The 20,038-nt window shown below is 34.5% G+C and overlaps 1 protein-coding gene across 15 annotated transcripts in view; it reads right to left on the reverse strand.

Annotated features, from left to right (window-relative positions):
- Nucleotides 1-20,038, reverse strand: part of MYCBP2 (MYC binding protein 2) — a 269,203-nt gene that overhangs the window by 86,360 nt on the left and 162,805 nt on the right. For all 15 annotated transcript variants that reach the window (XM_036893768.2, XM_036893769.2, XM_036893773.2 and 12 more), the window contains 8 exons: nt 19,142-19,260; nt 18,444-18,531; nt 16,154-16,203; nt 13,981-14,153; nt 12,636-12,780; nt 8,735-8,950; nt 6,727-6,782; nt 5,245-5,360 (listed from right to left, as the gene is read on the reverse strand). In XM_036893768.2, the coding sequence (XP_036749663.1) occupies nt 5,245-5,360; nt 6,727-6,782; nt 8,735-8,950; nt 12,636-12,780; nt 13,981-14,153; nt 16,154-16,203; nt 18,444-18,531; nt 19,142-19,260 (963 nt within the window). The remainder of the gene's footprint in view (nt 1-5,244; nt 5,361-6,726; nt 6,783-8,734; nt 8,951-12,635; nt 12,781-13,980; nt 14,154-16,153; nt 16,204-18,443; nt 18,532-19,141; nt 19,261-20,038) is intronic.

Genomic DNA, 20,038 nt, shown 5'->3' on the forward strand with positions numbered 1-20,038 from the left:
AGACCCCACCAAAAAAGAAAACTACAGACCAATATCCCTGATGAACGTAGATGCAAAAATACTCAACAAAATATTAGCAAACCGAATTCAAAAATACATCAAAAGGATCATACACCATGACCAAGTGGGATTCATTCCAGGGATGCAAGGATGGTACAACATTCGAAAGTCCATCAACATCATCCACCACATCAACAAAAAGAAAGATAAAAACCACATGATCATCTCAATAGATGCTGAAAAAGCATTTGACAAAGTTCAACATCCATTCATGTTAAAAACTCTCAGCAAAATGGGAATAGAGGGCAAGTACCTCAACATAATAAAGGCCATCTATGATAAACCCACAGCCAACATTATATTGAACAGCGAGAAGCTGAAAGCATTTCCTCTGAGATCGGGAACTAGACAGGGATGCCCACTCTCTCCACTGTTATTTAACATAGTACTGGAGGTCCTAGCCACGGCAATCAGACAAAATAAAGAAATACAAGGAATCCAGATTGGTAAAGAAGAAGTTAAACTGTCACTATTTGCAGATGACATGATACTGTACATAAAAAACCCTAAAGACTCCACCCCAAAACTACTAGAACTGATATCGGAATACAGCAAAGTTGCAGGATACAAAATCAACACACAGAAATCTGTGGCTTTCCTATATACTAACAATGAACCAACAGAGAGAGAAATCAGGAAAACAACTCCATTCACAATTGCATCAAAAAAAATAAAATACCTAGGAATAAACCTAACCAAAGAAGTGAAAGACTTATACTCTGAAAACTACAAGTCACTCTTAAGAGAAATTAAAGGGGACACTAACAGATGGAAACTCATCCCATGCTCGTGGCTAGGAAGAATTAATATCGTTAAAATGGCCATCCTGCCCAAAGCAATATACAGATTTGATGCAATCCCTATGAAACTACCAGCAACATTCTTCAATGAACTGGAACAAATAATTCAAAAATTCATATGGAAACACCAAAGACCCCGAATAGCCAAAGCAATCCTGAGAAAGAAGAATAAAGTAGGGGGGATCTCACTCCCCAACTTCAAGCTCTACTATAAAGCCATAGTAATCAAGACAATTTGGTACTGGCACAAGAGCAGAGCCACAGACCAATGGAACAGACTAGAGAATCCAGACATTAACCCAGACATATATGGTCAATTAATATTTGATAAAGGAGCCATGGACATACAATGGCGAAATGACAGTCTCTTCAACAGGTGGTGCTGGCAAAACTGGACAGCTACATGTAGGAGAATGAAACTGGACCATTGTCTAACCCCATATACAAAAGTAAACTCAAAATGGATCAAAGACCTGAATGTAAGCCATGAAACCATTAAACTCCTGGAAGAAAACATAGGCGAAAACCTCTTAGACATAAACATGAGTGACCTCTTCTTGAACATATCTCCCCGGGCAAGGAAAACAACAGCAAAAATGAGTAAGTGGGACTATATTAAGCTGAAAAGCTTCTGTACAGCAAAAGACACCATCAATAGAACAAGAAGGATCCCTACAGTATGGGAGAATATATTTGAAAATGACACATCCGATAAAGGCTTGACGTCCAGAATATATAAGGAGCTCTCACGCCTCAACAAACAAAAAACAAATAACCCAATTAAAAAATGGGCAGAGGAACTGAACAGACAGTTCTCCAAAAAAGAAATACAGATGGCCAACAGACACATGAAAAGATGCTCCACATCGCTAATTATCAGAGAAATGCAAATTAAAACTACAATGAGGTATCACCTCACACCAGTAAGGATGGCTGCCATCCAAAAGACAAACAACAACAAATGTTGGCGAGGCTGTGGAGAAAGGGGAACCCTCCTACACTGCTGGTGGGAATGTAAGTTAGTTCAACCATTGTGGAAAGCAGTATGGAGGTACATCAAAATGCTCAAAACAGACTTACCATTTGACCCAGGAATTCCACTCCTAGGAATTTACCCTAAGAATGCAGCAATCAAGTTTGAGAAAGACAGATGCACCCCTATGTTTATTGCAGCACTATTTACAATAGCCAAGAATTGGAAGCAACCTAAATGTCCATCAATAGATGAATGGATAAAGAAGATGTGGTACATATACACAATGGAATACTACTCAGCTATAAGAAAAGGGCAAATCCAATCATTTGCAGCAACATGGATGGAGCTGGAGGGTATTATGCTCAGTGAAACAAGCCAAGCGGAGAAAGAGAAATACCAAATGATTTCACTTATCTGTGGAATATAAGAACAAAGGAAAAACTGAAGGAACAAAACAGCAGCAGAATCACAGAACTCAAGAATGGACTAACAGGTACCAAAGGGAAAGGGACTGGGGAGGATGGGTGGGTAGGGAGGGATAAGGGGGGGAGAAGTAGGGGGGTATTAAGATTAACATGCATGGGGGGGTAGGAGAAAAGGGAGGGCTGTACAACACAGAGAAGGCAAGTAGTGATTCTACAACATTTTGCTATGCTGATGGACAGTGACTGTAAAGGGGTTTATAGGGGAGACCTGGTATAGGGGAGAGCCTAGTAAACATAATATTCGTCATGTAAGTGTAGATTAGTGATAGCAAAAAAAAAAAAAAAAAAAAAAAAAAAAGGGCAGTTCCTGTGTGGTAACCTCCAACGAGTTCTACACAAGGGTATAAAGGGCATATAAAAGTGTAGGCAAAGGGTCTGTTTGTGTTTATACAGAGGATCAAAGCCTAATTGGGCTACCCCGAAAATGAACTAAGATACGATATGAAAAAGAACTTCCAACATCTGCACCCTCTGGAAGACTCATGCCAGAAGATGATCATCAAAAAACCCCAACAAAGATCCACGCACTGCTACAGCTGTAGATGCACTCATCCCACCAGTTCCTGGACCTGCCATGGGAATGAGGAAGGAGATATCTAAGCTGGCCTGTGCATACAGTAAAACAACAAAATTGGACTGGATCTATACTGTTGGAACTCAACCAAGAATTTGGAGAAGTGCAAATTGTAGCGCTCCAAAGTCTTACAACTACAAACTATTTATTGTTAAAAGAACATATGGCATGTGAACAGTCCCCAGGAATGGGTTGTTTTAATTTGTCTGATTTCTCTCAGACTGTTCAAGTTCATTTGGACAATATCCACCATATCATAGATAAGTTTTCACAAATGCCTAAGGTGCCTAACTGGTTTTCTTGGTTTCACTGCAGATGGCTGGTAATTACAGATATGCTTTGGTTATGTAACTATACTCCTATTATGTTAATGTGTGTGTGCAATTTAAGTAGAAGCTTAAAACCTATACATGCTGAAGTTACTCTACAAGAAGATATATCAAAGAAATAATCAATCTTCCCATGTTTTCTTCCGCCTGCTACTTCTATAGCTTTTCTTCTTCCTTCCTAATTACAACCCTTAAATAGAATTCGTGCCTCATATCAAATTTACCGAGTATCATAATTCTTCCAAGTGGTAAAGATACCTCAAGACAAATGCTGGGCATAGAAGCCACAGGGCATAAATATGCAAAGAAGTAAAAAGCTAACTTTTTCAAACAATAAGGCTTCTCTCTCACTTACCAACTTCACATTTCCCTGTATGGCCCCGGAAGATGACTGGTTAGCCAGAGACGGGTAAGATTCCTCAAGGGAGGAACAACCTAAGACAGGCACAGTCGCAGGGGGGCCATCAGGTGAGAAATTGGGGATCAACAGAGGTGAGGCTTAGAACCTCACCCCCCCTGTTCTGAGAGAAATCTTCTGCATACGTGGATGTTTTATTGCCCTGGTCTAGCTTGGATTAACACATAGTCTACAGGCACACACCTGATCATCTACATGTGCTCTCTTACAACACTAAACTATGTTTTCTACCTTTATCTTGTATCTACCTACCACTTCAGCATTTTATTAAAAATAATAATAATAAAGAGAGAAATGTGGTATCCACATATAAATCAAGTATAAAAACCAAATGAGTATTCATATTTGAACTGACTGTTTATAGTTCATAATGCATGAGCAAAACCGAAAGTTTCTGTGATGACTGCCCTTGTACTGTTCACTATGTAACTTATTCATTATGTAAGAATTTGTTCTACATGTAAAAAACTTGTTTGTTATGCCTCAGAAGATTGGAGACTGACAAAAATTAGGCTTGGGGTGGAATAATGATTGTGCATTGAGCATTGACTCCCCTATACAGAATTTTATTGTCGTTAACAACCATTTGATCAATAAATATGAGAGATGCCCTCACAAAAAAAAAAAAAAAAAAAAAAAAAGGACAGACTTCCAATGGTAAAATAAATTAGTAACCGGGATGTAATGTATAGCATAAGGAATATAGTCAAGATATTGTAACAGCCTGGTAGGGTGATAGCTGGAACCTAGAATTATGTATATAAATGTTCTACCACTGTGTTGTACACTTGAAACTCATATAATGTAATACTGTGTGTCAACTACCCTTCAATAAAAAATAATTATTAAAGAAAAAAAAAAAAAAAAAAAAAAAAAGAATTATACAAAGTTAGAAGATTTTTAATTTCAGGACTTCTTAGAATACCTAATATGTTGATGTGACTTGTATAAATGTCTAAGATGAGACTACTGTATACTAGTTTTTCTATATCTACCTGATCACAGAAACCCATTTTCTTGAGAAGCATCAGGAAAGGTAGTGTTATAAAGGATTCATACTGATAAACACTAATTAGAACTTTTTTGTTCTACTGTTGTCCCATTACACAGATAGTTTAAAAATAAAGAAAAGAAAAAGATTAATGCCCAAGGAAAAGCAATATACTTTTCAAAGTTAGTAGTGGATAAAGAAAATACATTTATTCCACAAGTACTTATTGAGTAGCCATTATGTGCCAGGCACTGAACTAGACTGGGAGATACAAAGATGTGTCTCTGCTCACAGCCAGGAAAGGAAGACAGATACACCATGAGGGGGAGACGCAGTGTGCACACTGTTATAGAGCAACAAGCAGGAGGTCATACCAGACCAGTCACCTAAGGGAATGGAGGGAAGTAGTCATGAAGGTTAAAAGGACACCAAAAGCTATTAAAAAAATTTAAGACCTTATAAATGCACTAAGTATGCATTATAAAGGAAGCAAATCCCCAAATAAGTTATGAAACCTGTCCACATCTGTGATAAAAGTTAAAGAGCAAATTAGAACAGAAAGATGATTTTGATTTTAGTTCTTTGCACCAAACCATAACTTAAAAAAATACCTATTTCAATGCCATCAATGGTAACATGAATAGTGTATAGACCAACAGCCCCTGGAGTCCAATTTGCACAGTAAGTGCCATCATTGTTGACACGGATCAGCATATTCTCACTGGGTCTGAAAAGAAATAAGATGTATATTGGGAAACTTACTTTTGATTAAATTTGCTTAGAAGACAATTCAAACCCTTTATTCTAGCCTACTGTTCCCTATATAATATGGCCATTATCTAGTTCTCTGATTTAACCTTTGAGCATTTCCCTGTTGCTTACTATTCTTCCAGCCCCACTATCATTCTGCTTCTCAAATACATCATGCTCATCTACCCAAAATTTCTCTGCCTAAAATGCCCTCAGGTCTTTACATAGTCAAATACCACCCAGCTCTCCTTTTGAATAACACCTCCTTAAACAGGCTCTCCTGTTATCCAGCACTGTGGTGGTCTGTCCCATTCCCATCACTCTTTCAACAACCTTTTTTATTCTTATTTTATCTATTTATTGCTTATTCCTCCATAGGTATGTAAATGCTCTAAGAACCAGATCCTTGTCTATCATGTTTATAAAAGTATCCCAGAGCCTGTCCCAGTGCCTTCTGCAGAGCAGATGCTTAGTAGTATTTGCTGAATCAATAAATGCATTTACTTGGATGAGAGATTATTTAAATTGGGTTGAAAATGTCCAATGCATATGAGAACCTATTTATTGGCAAATAGCCAATTTGTTCCTATTTAACATGGCATAAATCTATATAGTTCACATTTATTTTTATAAAAATGATATGCTTCTACTATATGGACATTTTGAAACTAAAATTAAGCCAGAGATAAAATGCTACTATGCTATTCCTAGACAAAGATACATTCTCAAAACTTGGCTACTTTGACAAAAACCTTTGTAGACTATGCTTCATGTATGTGTCAAAATAAAGTCAACAAGTCACCTTAACCTGTCAATTTCTACTAATGTATGTGATATGTGATACAATGAAACATATAAATAATTATGTTTGTTCAGATTCACTTTAGAGCTTTCTCTAAATGTTTTGGAGTTAGTATCTCTAAAGCATAATCCAACTAAAAATTTCTTCCAAGCACCTATTTTAAAATATTTCTCTCAAGAAGCAAATGAAATAGTAAGCCTAGAAATTTGCTTAAATCTGGAGTTAACAAAATTACAGAGAAAAAGGGAAAAGCAGGAAAAACAAAATAACCAATCTTAAGTCAATATATATATTTTTAGATACTGGTTATTCTTCTTCTAGTACCTTTTATTATGTAAAATATTGGCACATTACAATTGAATAATAATACATTCTACCTGCAAATCTACACATTATAAAAGCTGTGGAAAATCTTTACTGGAAATTTTAAATGCTATAAAGTATTCATTTATGGAAAATAAAGTTGGAATACAGGGTGATTTCAATTGCAAGCAGTTGACAACATGTTTGGCTATGCTTTGAGAAAATAGATAATCCTTACCTCTTAGGAGTTGGTGATGCAAAACGCAGTTCTTCAAATGAGTAATTTTCATAAACCTTTAAGAGACCAGTAAGAATTAAAAAATTATTAGAAACTTTTAATTAGCTCAGTGATAGAAAATCCAATGAATAGTGCTGAGACAACTGGTTATCCTTATAGGAGAAAAAGAAAAAACTCAATTACCTACATTATACCATTTACAAAAATAACTTCAAACCATAAAACTCTTAGAAGAAACCATAGGCAAAAATCTCTTGAATATAAACATGAGCAACTTTTTCCTGAACGCATCTCCTCAGGCAAGGGAAACAAAATAAAAAATGAACAAATGAACAAATGAGACTACATCATGCTAAAAAGCTTCTGTACAGAAAAGGACACCATCAGCAGAACAAAAAGGCATCCCACAGTATGGGAGAATATATTTGTAAAGGACATATCCAACAAGGGGTTAACATCCAAAATACATAAAGAACTCACACGCCTCAACACCCAAAAAGCAAATAACCCTATTAAAAAATGGGCAGATATGAACAGACACTTCTCCAAAGAAGAAATTCAGAAGGCCAACAGGCTCCACATCACTAATTATCAGGGAAATACAAAGTAAAACCATAATGAGGTATCACCTCACACTAGTTAGGATGGCCAACATCAAAAAGACTAGAAACAACAAATGCTGATGAGGATGCAGAGAAATGGGGACCCTCCTACACTGCTGGTGGGAATGTAAACTAGTTCAACTATTGTGAAAAGCAATACAGAGGTTCCTCAAAAAACTAAAAATAGAAATACCATTTGACCCGGGAATTCCACTCTTAGGAATTTACCCAAAGAAAACAACTTCTCAGATTCAAAAAGACATATATACCCCTATGTTTATCGCAGCACTATTTATAATAGCCAAGATATGGAAGCAACCTAAGTGTCCATCAGTAGATGAATGAAGAAGATGTGGTACATATACACAATGGAATACTATTCAGCCATAAGAAAAAAACAGATCCTACCATTTGCAACAACATGGATAGAGCTAGAAAGTATTATGCTCAGTGAAATAAGTCAGGCAGAGAAAGACAAATACCAAATGATTTCCCTCATTTGTGGAGTATAACAACGAAGCAAAACTGAAGGAACAAAATAGCAGCAGACTCAAAGACTCAAGAAGGGACTAGTGGTTACCAAGGGGTAGGGGTGGGAGAGGGTGGGTGAGGGTGGGTGAGAAGGGAGGGAGAAGGGAATTCTGGGGTATCATGATAGGTGCACATGGTGTGTGGGGGGTTCCAGGGAAAACAGTGTACTCAGAGAAGACAAATAAGAACTCTGTGGCATCTTACACTACTGATGGACAGTGACTGCAATGGGGTGTGGGGGGGACTCAATAATAAGGGTGAAAGTCGTAACCACATTGTTTTTCTTGTGAAACCTTCATAAGAGTGTATATCAATGAAACCTTAATGTAAAAATAGAAAGGAAAAGAAATAACTTCAGTGTGTAAGACCCAAATGTAACAAACAAAACATTGAGAAATTTAGAAGAAAAAAAGATAGTATCTTTGAAGACATTAAAATTTTAAAGTTCTTCAAAGCAAAGATACTATAAAAGATACTGTAAAGAAAGAACAAAGGCAAGTCTTCACATGGGAGAAGGGAATTTATAATTCACATAAGGAAAATGGGATATTAACCTATAATGTATACAGAACAAATTAGAACAAAAGAAACAACACAGAAGAAAAATGAGTAAAGACAAGTCACTCAAGAAGAAATCTGAAAGACCAACAAACATTTGAAAAAGCTATTCAATATTATTGGTAGATAACAGATATAGACATTTGCTAAAAACAAATGAAAATCCTCTTTGGAGGAAAATAACATCCTAAAAAATAAGCTGCAAGTCTTTTATCTATCAACAGCTCTCTAGGCCTGTAATTTTGTGTCTGAATCACTGAAATGTTTGTTAAGTGAATAAATGGTGAAAAATAGGATTTTTCTGATAAGTAAATTACCTTCATCATTGTTATGGCAATATATCGAGCCTCCTTCACTATCATTGGTTCATATGAAACATCCAGCTTTGGTGATGCCAGCCCGCCAAAAGTCATGTCGGTATTAGAAGATGCAGCTGCTACCGCAGGACTGCCAGGAATCCTTTGAGGCTTCTTTACTTGCTCTTGTTGTAAAGATGTTTTTTTCTGAGAAACAGGAACTGCTTTCACTTCCACCTATCCACGATATTATAAAAACCAATATTATAACTATGTAATTGTGATATATCAAAAGGAGCAATTTAAAATTATGGACTCACAATTTGATAAAGTTCATGCTATTACTGGTCGAAGTTGGGCATTCCCTTCAAAGGTTTACTTAACAGTGGCAGAATGACCCCAGATGGTTCCACAATATACATCTTGAACATGGTATAGAAGACTTGAATTTTGGAATAAATGATCATAGATATACAACATCAAATTTTTAAAAATGCCACTACTGACAAAGTACAAGAAAGGGTAGTAGAATGCACACTGAATTCTTTCAGGGACTAACACTAAATAATTTTATCAGGTAATTCAAGGATAAATACAAAATATTCTACATATTTTAAAGCATTAATCTCAATTTTAGCTGTACAGTTCTGCAGAAGAAAATGTACTCCACACTGATAAATCTTAAAAAATTAACACAGACTAAAACAAATCTTATACCTAAAGCCTAAAGATGTTACTTGCAGAAAGAGTACATTAGCTAGGTCTGTCACCAATGTAAGCTATTCGATCTAAGCAATCTAATTAAACTCTCCATCTCAGTTTCTCCAACAATAAAATGGGGATAGCTTTCATCTACTTTACTGTGGAGGTGCATTTGTAGGGTATGTTAAAACATTTAAAGTATCAACTATCTTACAAACAATACCCACAAATATGTTCCAGGAATTGTAACAAAACATTTTATCGCTGTTTGTCGTTGGTTTACACAATGGCAAAAAGCACTTAAACCCCAGGGAACCACAAAGTTATAAACAACTGAAATACCACTGTAGCTGTTTATCAGGCACTATCCTCTGAGGTTCAAAGTTTCTTCTGTTCCTTTCAGACACTACTTTTGCGGTTGACAAGAACAGCTAACTGAACAATAGCATCTTCACAGATACTGGAAGGTCACCATAAATGAAAGTGACAGTATTACTTAAGTAATTGAGGGGCACCCCAGAACTGTGGAATGTCTTCAATTTTTACTGTTCTTACTAATACCATTCTAGATAGTCAGTAGTTTGAGACTCTCACCATCCACATAAAACTAAGGACAGCTAGCAAATATGTTCCATTAAATAACCACAATGTTTATTTTAGATGGGGTTAGAAGAGATCAGTATTCAGAATGACATAATGCTCTGGAAATATTAATAACCCATCTTTTATTTAAAATAAAGAACAAAAATTCAGCTCATATATACTGCCACCATTAAAAGCTTTAAGCTTTAAATGTAATAAAAAGAAACAAAGTAGATGCCTTCAAATCTTAAGACATTTGATTTTAAATTATAGGTACTATTTTTACACATACTATTTTGACTTACTCCTTCTTGACACATCTATATTTACCTTAAGTAAATTAAAATCAAAGTACATTTGCCTTGGTACTGTGAACACTGAATTAAATCACTGGGCAATTTTATACTCTGAGTATTGAGATATTATATAGCATGAAAACTATTCTGCTTTCTTTTATGAATGTGCATCCTAAAAAAATTTGTTATCTTTTATATCCTATGTGACTTTCTCTTTTCACTAAATAAGATTTCCTTGAAATAATCATTTTATAAGTAAAAAAATACAAAATGACGCACTTGACTTAAAAAACTTTTTTGGATCTCACTGAAATATTAGCTGCAAACCTTTTATGTTTCAAATAATTGGCTATTACTACATAAAGATACTACAACAATGGTTGATAAATCTAAAATACCCCTAAAACTTCATATGCCATGTGTCAGGCTGAAAATAGATTAAATTAATTTTGTTCAGCTAATATGATATTAATAAATTAAACATCAATAGACTTGCAAATCACTTTTTCTAAATAGTATTTACAGGAGTTTCCTACATATGGTTTTTAAATTAGAGATAACTCTGATATGGATTTTGAGCATACTGAGTAAGCGGTTTAGGGCAAAGGAGGAAAAAATACAAGAATCAAAACATACAGGAGAAAAAGAGGAAGTAAAGATGGATAGTTCATGTAGTTAAAAAAGAATACAAAGAGGAGAATAAAAGATAAAGTACAAAGTCTGACTTTGAAATGTAAGATATAAACCACCCAGATATAAAATATATTAAGAGACAACAAAATATGCAAAGGAGGAAACATAAGAAAATACAACTACAGAAATACTATAAGCTTAATGGTATGAACATAAAATGAAATGGAATGTTATAATGACCTGGAAAATGGTTATTATAATTTAGTCACATGAATAAGGAACTTACTGTGGGCTCAAAGGCTAGATTTAACAACTTACTACATACACCCAAATGAGAAACTCATCAATGAAAATGTAAGCCCCTCAACATATTAATGACTACTGAACTGTGAGCAGAATTCTGTCCTCAGGTGTAGTTACTTTTCTTACTGCTATCAAGATCACTTTATTCAACATTTTTCCTTATATTTTGTGATGCTTTCTGCATTCCATAGAGTAATTCACAGTGGGCATGAAATCACTTTGATGGGGTATGATCTTTGATCTTCCTTAAAAAGGTAAGAAAATATCAGAGTACAGGCATACTGTATAAATATGTATTACATGTTGTATGTAATTATAGTATATACTATTCCATTCTATATATGTATATTTGGGGCATGATGCAAATCCTTATTGTGGGTTGTAGCCAAAACTTTGAAAGCCACAGGTAAAGTCTGATTTTTACACAGTATCAGTGTCAAATACTTTCCATACAGTTTTATTTACTGGTCTTAAGACATGAGAACTACTAAGTCTCTTGTCTTTTTTTTTCACTATGAGTCAGGTAAGAGGTTCCATTGGCATTATGTTTCTTCATGGTATAAATCAAAGAATGTACCAAGTAGTTGAAATACTTCTACTAAAAGTAATATTAAGGTAAAATAAGCTGTTCTGTTCTAACAAAAAAGCATTTTGTGGCTTAGTCAACTCTAAGTTCCAAACAATCAAATCAGCTTGAAATAAAACTGCTGGGGCAGGGAATCTGGGGATTGCCTACATAAATTTTTAGTCAATATTGATTTTTTCAGAAATATAAAAACAGTTTTTTAATGAGATACTTATATTAATGGATTATACCACAGGAGCCTTAATTTTATGCATTACAATAGGTTCTAAAATGTCATTATTAATGCCCCACGGAAGAGGTATTCAAATAACCAGATTCATTAATATAGCACACATCTACCTCTATTCCTCATTTTTTATAATCTGAATCCATGTTATTTCTGATTTATTTAATAAGTATCAGTATTATATCTTAAGTGCTGTTTCAATAGTACCAAATGCAGAATATATTTGAGCCTTTTAAAAATATATGTAAAATTTTAAAATGTGCTATTTCATTGGCTTATTCAATCAATTATGCATTGAGGGCCTTCCCTCTCTGTGCTTAGTTAGCACTCTTTATATGGACATTTTCTTATCTTTCCTCTGAATTTCTATAGCACCTAGCAATATATAAAAAACAAACAAAAAGATATATAACTGGATACTGAACTGGATACTAATATAAACAAGTTACTTAAAACAATTTTTTGGCTTTCTCCATTGCATATATGTAAGGAGGGTGCTGCAAATGGACTCTTAAGCACTTGCTGTGCCTAAAATTGCATTAGTTACAATAGCCTGTGAAAAGATGTCTACTAACTTAATTCCGATATAATTACCTTCATATTGGGAACATGTACCACATCCCCATATTGGTCTTTTGTTTGAACAGTTATGGTGGTAGGCCAACCACAACGAATGTCATCCTTATTCAGGATCAAAGATGTTTTCTGAGGATCAGCGTAGGAATCTGGCTGGAGCCACCTAGCAGTAAGGAAAAAAAACAAGCAAACAAGAAACCAAACATTCATCAACATCTTCAATGACTAACATGAAATTAAGCCAAATGAATAAAACTTTTGTCAACATAATGCTAAGACAATATCTTCATATCCATGTCAGTGATAATCACCACAAGTATCTCCCTTGGAAACTGTTAATGACAAATTCATTAAAAAATATGCAAAGCACATGAGATCTCTGATGTTTACAAATAAAATAGAAATAATTTAAAACAAGGAAATTTGAAATTTTAACCATGGCTGATTTAAAATAACCAAGAAATGAATTTAGGTTGTAAGTGAGAGGCCTGCCTTTACCTGCCAGCCTGAAACCTGGGGAAGAACAGCTTCTCTGTAAAAGACAGGACAAAAAAGGCATTTTGCCTGCTCGAGAGCTGCTAGAATAAAGATGTACTCCCCTCTTTTCTTTGCACAATTCCTCAACTATCTTCCCTCATTACCTCCTTTCCATGTAAGCTTTGCCCATTTTCTGTACTTTGTGATATTCATTCCTGAATTCATTCCATGATCTACAATCAAGTTTTCTGTGAAATAAGTAGTAATTCTGTCATGCATTACACAAAAATGCCCACAAAGATGCAAAAAGGCTGACTTAAAAGATTTTTCTACTCTTCTCCAATCACCACTTTGGTTTTTAAAAACTAAAGAGTAATCTCTGTAATTTTAAAATTAAAACCAGAAAGAAGCTAGATTTCTATATTAACTAGTAAAATCACACAGGGCAGTATGTTTTCTCTTTTCATCTTAAAGAAAAATCAACATAGTAAATGAAACTCTACAACCTCAAATGATTTGGTTGAAATTCTAAATTTATTTGTACAGATTATAGATTTGAAACAAAAACTCACATTATTATAATAAAATATAGTGATAAATTTAAGAATTTAATCTAGATACTAAATATTACTGTCAAATACAAGGGCTTCTCAATTATACCATATGTTCCATACATTTAATAAAAATTTAAAATAACAACTGTCATAATTTTAAAAATACCTTGAAATATTACTACCACTTATATTTCAACAAGTTCAAAACACTTAAACCAGATTACTTCAAGCAGAATTTTAACAACCTTATGACTTCCTTTTAATTTCTCTTTAGAAATGAAGACTTAGGCAAGCCCAGAAGAAAGTAACTGTAGTATTTAAAAGTTTATTACCTTGCAAGCCTGCCACCACTTGATCCTGGAACACAAGCAATAAAATCATCCAGAAAGGACTGTTCATTGCTTTGGATTTGAAGTGGTAAGTTTCCTTCAAGTGCCTCTAATATAGTTGGCGAATGAGAAAGAGCTAAACCCTTTCCAAGAATACCAGAATGGGTTTTGCACACCTGTTGGGTAAAAAAGAATATTTATATATTTTTAAATATACAACTTTAATTACACGAATTTTTTAAACTTGCACACAATTTAAGATATGCTTCTTCTGGTGAAACACTTTTCTTCCATGACTCAATGTTCCTTTAGCTTATAAAGTAGAAACTTCCAGGAAGGAAAAATATGGGATATTACTTTCAGTCTCTCTTTCAAAAAACAAGTGACTTAATTAGAGATCTGTAAGCTAGCTGAAATGCTACATTCTAACCGCTGCACGTGTTTCATCCCCATTTGTCAGGGCCAGGGCTCCCTTCCCTAGGCAGCTGTGGAGGTCTCCCTCTTTTTGTGTCCCTATTATCAGCAGCTATTATGGACCTATTATGATAGGTAGTATCTGTTCTCTTTAGTGGGAGGGGCTGGGGGGAGGACCAAGGTCTTAACTTGGGCAAAAAGTGAATGGAAGCCTGACTATGGCTACACATAAACTACATTAGCATGTCTAAGCCTTATTAAAGTTAAGAAAAAAGAGCAAGATAATACTGAAATTTTAGTTTTCAACTATCTGACCATCAAGCTTTATGTTTTGGAAAAGACCTGCTTTAAATGTTGAAACTCTAGGAACTTTTAAATGACTACATAATAAACTGCAGAACAAAACAGTTCTCAAAGAAAATAACTATACTTCCAGTTCCACCAAATTTTACAACAGTAACTTCTGCATTCTATAAGCTACACAATTTCAAAAATGATATTTAGAATCCAACAGAGCTGAGTTCAAATTCTAGCTGTGGACAAATTATTGATGTGCAGTCTTGAGCTAACATGTTACAAACCATTCCTGAATCTGTAAAACGTATAACTGGTGATCAAAAGTTCTCTCTCCTATAGCTCTTATAAATTTTAAATTAAGTAATACATAAAAATGCACACTACATTGTCTAACAAAGAGTAGGTGTTTAATATATGTTGAACCACTACATTGCCTACATTACACACCAAAAAAGACGGGAAAATTTGGGACGCTAGTTTTTTTTTTTTTTTTAACAGCAGCACTATAAAGATCTCTTTATTATATCTGGATTAAATAACATTTTATATATCACAAATTCCTACAATTATGAATAATATGTGCTCCTTTTTGATTCTCTAGTTTAACTAGAATGTTGTCTGAAACATATTCTTCTTACAAAATGTTTGCTGAATTAACTTTTATTTTTGTATCACAAGGTACAAAGGTTTTTTTTTTTTTTTAACAAAAACACAAGCTAGTGGATTTTTAAAACCACGAAGCTTTTTTAACATTTTGAGGATACCCTGAGTCCTCATGATTAGAGCACAGACTGCCAGAGGTCAAATTCTAGTTATCAGCTGTATGATTCTTATAAATGGACATAAGGGTCACAATTCATAGAGTTGTTGTGAGCATTAAATGAGGTAAAAATATGCTAAGTCTTTGGAACAGCACTTGATAAAGATTAAATAAATGTAATAAAATACCTGGACACTAGCCTCTCTCTCTCAATTAGCTGAATTTTTAGGCCATATAACTTCTCTGAACTTCAGAAATTTAAGATATAAGACATAATACTGACCTCAAAGTGTAACTGCAAAATTAGAGAGATAATATTAAAGATATGGTAAACCATAAAGTGTTCTACAGACATTATTCAAATTACTACTACTAATACCTCTCCCCCTCTTTTTCTAACTGGTAAATAAAAGTTCTTTCAAGATCCAGTTTAAATGTCCCAGCTCTGCAAAGCCTTGCCAGTACCTGTGGTACTTGGTAGCTCTTCTTTCTCTCGCAGGATTTATGTCTCCCTTCAGAGTTAACACCAGGCAGTACAGCCAGGGCTCACACAGGTCTCTCTCATCAAAGGCAGAAACTGAGTTACTTATCATTACAATTGCCAAAGAATGAGTTCCATGTTCAAGAAAAATAAGGTGACATGAATGAAAATACTGCTTTTAAATTAATGTACAAAGTTTATCCTTACAATGTTTGTGACAATACCTGTAATGCAGCCTCTTCAAGAATTTCAAGATCTTCCTCTAATTCATTACCTGTTGTGTAAATAAAAAGTTTTACTAATATGGATCAATGCTTAGTTTTAACTTCCTAGTCCCTTGCATTCATTATACCTTTTTGCAGTTCTAATATTCCCGACTGAAAGGAACTATAGTGTTCTGGATAAATCTCAGTGGTTTACATTTAAAAATGTATACTCAGTGTGAATATATACTATAATTATAAGACAATATTCAAAAAGCCTCTATTGAGTGATCTGCAAAAGATAAATATGTACTTCTGAATATAGTGTATTTATTTTTCTATCTGACCAACCCCCCTCACCAGAAAAAAAAAATTGAGGGAACTGATTATTCAGAATCTGAGCCTTTTTACTTTGTTTATCTTATAGAAGAACTATACCTTTAGTAAATAATAATAACTTATATGAAAATGTAAGGTAGTTACTATATCCTCTAGCCTTTTTCTCCTTTACTACTTACTATAGAACACATTGTATTTATTGAATTTTCTTTAATAGTTTAATTAATTTACAAAATATTACTACTAAAGTAATGCATGTTCAAAGGGAAATATTCAAATTGTACAGAAGTATAGAATGAAAAATTCTGTCACTGTCCTCTCCCAAAGATAAACAGCATCAACAGTTTATATATATTCTAGAAACTTTGTGTGCAAATAGTTAAGTGTACGTATGTGGGTCTCATCATCAACGCTCATGAGCATATACACACATACGCATATAAGATAATGTTTGCAAAAATGGGACCCTCCTCTGCAGCTTGCTTTTCTCAGTTTACGTAACTTAGGACTTTTTTTTTTGGTCATGACACAGAAGTCTACTTTTTTGTTGTTGTTGTTTTTAAGTTACATATAATGCCCGTATACAAATGTACCATTACTTACTTAACCAGTTCCCAACTGACACACATTTTGGTTGCTTCTAGGTTTTATTACAAGTAGTATTATATTAATATATCTAAAAACATGTATTTTTTTAGCATTTGTGCAAGTATTTGTAAAGAACTGCTACATCACAAGGTATATGCAAGTAAAATTTGAAAAGTTATTGGTAAGTTTCCTCCAAAGAAGTCATACAAATTTTCCTGATATGGAAAGAATACAAGATGTCTCATTTCCTCATATACTTATCAACATGAGGTAGGAGCAACATTAAACATAAAGGGGAAATGGAATGAGGTGGAAGAAAACAGTAGAAAGAAAAGGGTGGAAGAAAAGGGTGAAGTGGGAAGGGCTGTCTCAGAGGGAGGAGATATACAAGGACCTTGGGGTTGAAAATTGGGGAAATACAATAGTACTGCATTTTGTTCCCAAATACTATGAAAATAAAGTGTTAAGCCAAGTCCAATTGTCATAGAATTAGTAAATATTTTAAACTTTCAACTTTACCATCTTGACTATAAATCAACTTACCTATCACACAAAGTTGCATCACATAAGAGACACTACTTCTGCCACCGCCTCATGTCCCTGTTGTGCTTCCCACGTGAGCTCCCGTCCGGGGCTGTCCCAAAGGCGACCTGGCTGGCTCCCAGTCCCGACTTTCCACTCTCACTCCACTCTACAAGGCCTTAGGTTTCTCTCATTTTACTGACATATTTCTTACTAATATATAAATAACCAGTATGTGATTCCATCAATGAATAGACTTTGACTTCTCAGCTTCATTAGAAAAATGCCATGAATATCCCTTTTCCTGGTTTTACTCCTACTTCACTGGCTGCTGCTTCACAGTCTTCTTTGCAGCCTCTTCCTCCTGTCCAGCTCTGAAACACTGGCAAGGGCTATCTTCTCTTTCTCATTTGCCTTCTCTTCCTAGCTCCTCTTTCATATGGTCCATGTCTTTAAACATCAACTATGTTCAAACAACATTTTTATTGACTTGTCCCTGTGCTCCTGACAATGAGGGTCCAACTGTATACTTACTATGTCCACTAGGATGTTCAAGAAATATTTCAAACTTTTGGTTTAATACTATATATTCAGTGCTTAATCTGGTGTTGGCACACAGCATGTGCATAAAGAGGGTATTTGTATGCATGTTTATGTGTGGGAAAAAATAAAGACTATATAGTACTCTTCAGTCTCAAGTTAAAAAACACAAAGTACAAGTATATAAGCAGTTATTGCTTATGAGTGCATGTGACTGTTGAATTCATTTTGCTAATCTGTTTTCAGAATGCTCTATAACAAACCTATTCTATTCTTATATTAAAAAAGCATAAATAAACACCTAATACTTGACCAGACTTACCAATAGGAAGTGCTAGATCCTTTTTCATCAAAGCTGCTGCACAAACCCCACCAAGATTGGCTAATTCTTTTTCCAGCTGAATGACTCCCTGGATAATTGGAAAAAAATCAGCTCCTTTAAAAAGTGTTTGGAAGATAAAATGTTTAGAAGATAATGTGGATTATTAACAAAATGTGACTCGCATTTAAGTGTAACTTTTGAAACTAAAAAGAAGCATTTGTTAGCTAATGGTTAAATTATGAGTGGAAGAGATTCAATATTATGTCTCATGCTGGCTTATAAGGTTCAGGCCTACAGGTTCATTGAGCAAAGAATGTTCCATTCATTACATTTAAGGAACATGATCATTTTTCACCTTGATTTTGTTTTACTGTATGATTTGAAACATTTAGAAGAGATATTAAGTTAACCCCACTGTAAAATAGGGCCTATTATTTACCCAGAAAGGTATAGGCACAATTACACTAAGTATTTAAAAGCTGGGCCATGTTACAGAGACTCCATTCTTTTCATGTATTAAAAAGTAGTAAAAACAGGGCATTTCAAAAAATTAAACCAATAAATATTTTAAATTATACATCCTAGTTTAAAATAAATTTCAGGCTTCTCGCATATAGGCAACAGATATAATTTGCGTCAACAGTAGCCCTCAGAAACACAATCTTCCTTAACAGAATGAGAAGAAAATTCATTGTTACCTCATCAGGTCCAGGGCTAAACTCATATCCAACTGCAAAACACTTGAAACCATAGAAAGAAGCTTTGTCATCTTTCACATAATCTGATGCAGTCTCCAATGAAAAAAGGGCCTCATTTCCTAAGAAAAAGAGTTAACATTGAGATCAAAATTGGTAACAACCTTATTAAAATTTCCCTATCTTTTAACCCCCTCAAGATAGGTAGCAATAAAAATCAGACACTAAAAAAACCCAGTCTTATTTTTAGTTTCTATACCTACTTGAACAAAACTGTGCTAAAAACGTTAGTAACAACAAAACCTTTTCAAGTGAACTGTTACTATTTTTCTTTATATCAAATTCTCCTTAATCAAATGTCCTACCTTTAAGTCACATGAGCAATCATTTTTCAATTATCTGTCAACTACTGAGGTGTCCTAGGTTTGTCTTTTCTGTTTCAGAGTGAGAAATCCTCTACCCTAGCATTTGACTTCATCTGATCTCTTCACAAACAAACTAGGCAGGTCAGACTAGAGCAAAGAAGTTTCTGAATTCACATTGGCTATTAGTTCGAGGAACCACAGGGGCAGTTATGGTTAACTGGTTAAAAACACAATAGACTACACATCGTATTAAAACTTATTTAGAACTTTCTTTTAAAGGAAAACACCAGTAACAACAATAACAAAAATAGTCCATTAGCCCCCACACCAACCCGTCCCCCTGCTACAAACCCCATCAAGCCTTAAGGACTAGAAAATAATATGCTTAACACAACTCAGGTTAGGTGGTTCACCAATTTTCTTGAAGGAACAAGTCCTTAGTAAGTTCTCAAAGTTTAGCATTTGCTGGGAAAACAAAAGATTTAATCTATGTTTTCAATAGTTAGGTCCCCACTACAGACAGCCACTCCTCAAT

Source organism: Manis pentadactyla, chromosome 17, assembly GCF_030020395.1.
Source record: "Manis pentadactyla isolate mManPen7 chromosome 17, mManPen7.hap1, whole genome shotgun sequence".
NCBI classification, from domain to species: domain Eukaryota; kingdom Metazoa; phylum Chordata; class Mammalia; order Pholidota; family Manidae; genus Manis; species Manis pentadactyla.